The following is a 2,849-nucleotide window of genomic DNA, read 5'->3' as shown; positions in this document are numbered from 1 at the left end:
ATTATTTCCCGTCAGAGGGAGAAAGAATAGTTTAAATATTTTAAAACGATTTCATTACATATTTTATCCAAATTTATTTATAAATGGCATACAAAAATTTCAACGTATTATTTCTGTCTTATGACCCAATATAATGGCGACTATACTCAGGAGTTCCTTAATGGAATTCATAAGAGTATTTTACGCTTCCATAAGTTCTTTAAAACAATATGAAGGAACACAATTATATAATATTTGTTATTAAATTACTAATTAAATTACTAGTTATTAAATTAAAAGTATGAATTAGAGAGATATAAAGCTATACCAAAATACTTGTATACTGTATTTTAAATTATATATTATTTAAAAACCTGTGTGATGTCTCATGTTTTTGCATTATTCGAGTACTTCTACATTATATGAATACTTCTGAGTATACATTCATAAATCGAATAACAACAAATATACATGTAAGAAAAATTCGTAAGCATCACAATATCTTACTTCATTGTAAGATCAATAATATATTTAGCGTATTTGGCGCTAATCTTAAAATATTATTTATACATATGGCAATAACAAAGGCAATCAACATATAATAAAGAATACATTAGTTATCAAACTAATGTGTCAGTTGTAAATTTTCTACAACAAACCATTATCTAAGCTTTTAAGTCTTAAGGTATAAGAGATTGACCAATCGTAATCAATTATTCTTTTCACATTCGACTATGATTGATCAATTTTTTACGGCTTCAGACTTTAAGTAACAGCTTGTTGTAGAATGTATTATTTGAAAACAGCTTGCAGTGTCACAACAAGTTATAGAGAGTTTTACAAAATATTATACTTAATAAATATCTAGCATATTCATATACTATATCTATTAGATAGTAACATAAAATTTCATAAAATTTATCATTTTCTTCCATGCGCTTCTGTATGATACAGAATTTATTATGTTATGTACAAATATCAATTACCTAATTTTAGTACAAACAATTATTTTCCAAAACGAGTAAAGACAACGTTCGTCTCATGTAACTTGATGCAGAGCGATTACTAAATTATACAATTATATAAAATGATCGGTTTTCATAGAATTCGCAACATTATTGTATCATTTTTCCGTTATCACAGATTGTTTTGGTAGCAGACCTATTTGCGATATCACGTTCTAGAGAAGGCCTACAATGGACTAGAGCATCTTAGCAGAAATTGTTGGGACTCTGCATTAAACTGTTTAAACCGCCATCAAGTTTCCAGCGTTGGAAAAAGTCTTGTTAATACGAAATAGGCTACATCATAGTTATTCCAATATGCCGTATGTGCCGTTACAGTATACAAATAATTTCTTCCTAAGCCAACCGCACGAAGCACATAATCCAATCGTTGTGCTAATTCTAATGACGCAAAAAATATTTGTAAATAATTTATGATGCAGAGAAGGTTTCTATACATTGTAATAATGTGTATAGAATTACCTTGACCTGGACGGATTGGTGGATTTGAATCTGGTGTTGGCGAAGATGGACCTTCTCTAATGTTCCAACCACCTCGTACTAAATCCCAAAGACTCCAGCCCTTCTCTGCATTACGATTGGGTGGACTATCCACTGGACTATCATCTTTATCATCATTTTCTATTGATACATATAATAATTCTATATTAGTATTAAAAATTTTGTTCATTTAATTTAGTTGACCTGTGTGTGTTAAATTCGTTAACTCTATACTATTTTAAATACTCTTATTGTTAGTTCAGATTTTTGAAAATCATTATATTTTCAAGGAGAAAATCAATATCAAATCAAGAAAATCACAAATATTTTTTTGAAGAACTAAGAATTAATCCCTATATAGAATACATATTCTTTGTGTCAATTTTGCAAATATGAAACATTTTAGTTTATTGGTATTTTACATGAAAATTATTATGACCCACTTTTGTTAAAATGTTATGATTAATTTGATCTGTATATACAGTTTAAAAATGCAGATACTTTCTAATTACTTGTCTCATTTTAATTTAGATCAATTGTGAACTGAATGTTTATTGTATAGTAATATATGTCTATGTAAAAGTATTAATACAAGTTTATATACAAAATAATTGTTAATTATATATTGATATTTTAGAAGACAAATACGAATTAGATGATAGACAAAGTCGAAAATACAAAAATATCGTCTTAAAAAACATAAAATTAGTTAGACTTTATATTTCAAACTTCAAAACATGTCATAAAAGATATTTAAATATCTTAAGAATAGACTGATAAATAAAATACCTGTTGGCGGTAGAGTCGGATCAACGTTATTCAGTGATGAAGGCGATTGTGGTATTTGCTGACCATCAATTCCTCCGTATGGTGGTATTAGAACTGGCTCGATTTTACTGTAACCTCTCTCCAAAAGCGGTTCCATTCTATAAGCCACTGGGTCGGACCAGTGAAATATGTTATAGAATCTTTTACATAAACTTTGCGGCATCACATCTAATCTGTTGGATGGAGTACGAGTGCGCAGAGCTAAAAATACGGACAACGGCGAACCCAAGCAAAACAAATTTTCAATCTGTAAATGAGAAAACAATTTTCACTTGGTATAATTCCAATAATTAGAAATAATTTGTTGTAAATTTTGTAAACAGTTTAAAATTTAAGCTCTATTGACTGTTTTCCAAAGGCTGATCATTTTTTCGAAAATTTTATATTTCTCTAAAAAATATATTAAAAATATTCTTTAACTTTTCGCTAAAAATATTGCAAAATTATTACAAATACGCGAAAATTAGTTTCATTTTTAAATAAATGATTTTAATATATATATATATATATATATATATATATAGTAAATAATAGTAA

General features: G+C 27.7%; 1 protein-coding gene across 1 annotated transcript in view; it reads right to left on the bottom strand.

Annotated features, from left to right (window-relative positions):
- Positions 1-1,236: 1,236 nt before the first annotated feature.
- LOC105625039 (phospholipase DDHD1-like) overlaps positions 1,237-2,849 on the bottom strand; it is a 12,654-nt gene continuing 11,041 nt past the window's right edge. Inside the window, exons 8-10 of the mRNA XM_012206382.1 lie at positions 2,274-2,559; positions 1,467-1,625; positions 1,237-1,385 (exon numbers count right to left, since the gene is read on the bottom strand). Of these exons, the coding sequence (XP_012061772.1) occupies positions 1,237-1,385; positions 1,467-1,625; positions 2,274-2,559 (594 nt within the window). The remainder of the gene's footprint in view (positions 1,386-1,466; positions 1,626-2,273; positions 2,560-2,849) is intronic.

This window comes from Atta cephalotes (assembly GCF_000143395.1).
Source record: "Atta cephalotes unplaced genomic scaffold scaffold00105, whole genome shotgun sequence".
NCBI classification, from domain to species: Eukaryota; Metazoa; Arthropoda; class Insecta; order Hymenoptera; family Formicidae; genus Atta; species Atta cephalotes.
The sequence above is the reverse complement of the archived record's forward strand: the minus strand, read 5'-3'. Positions and strand labels throughout refer to the sequence as shown.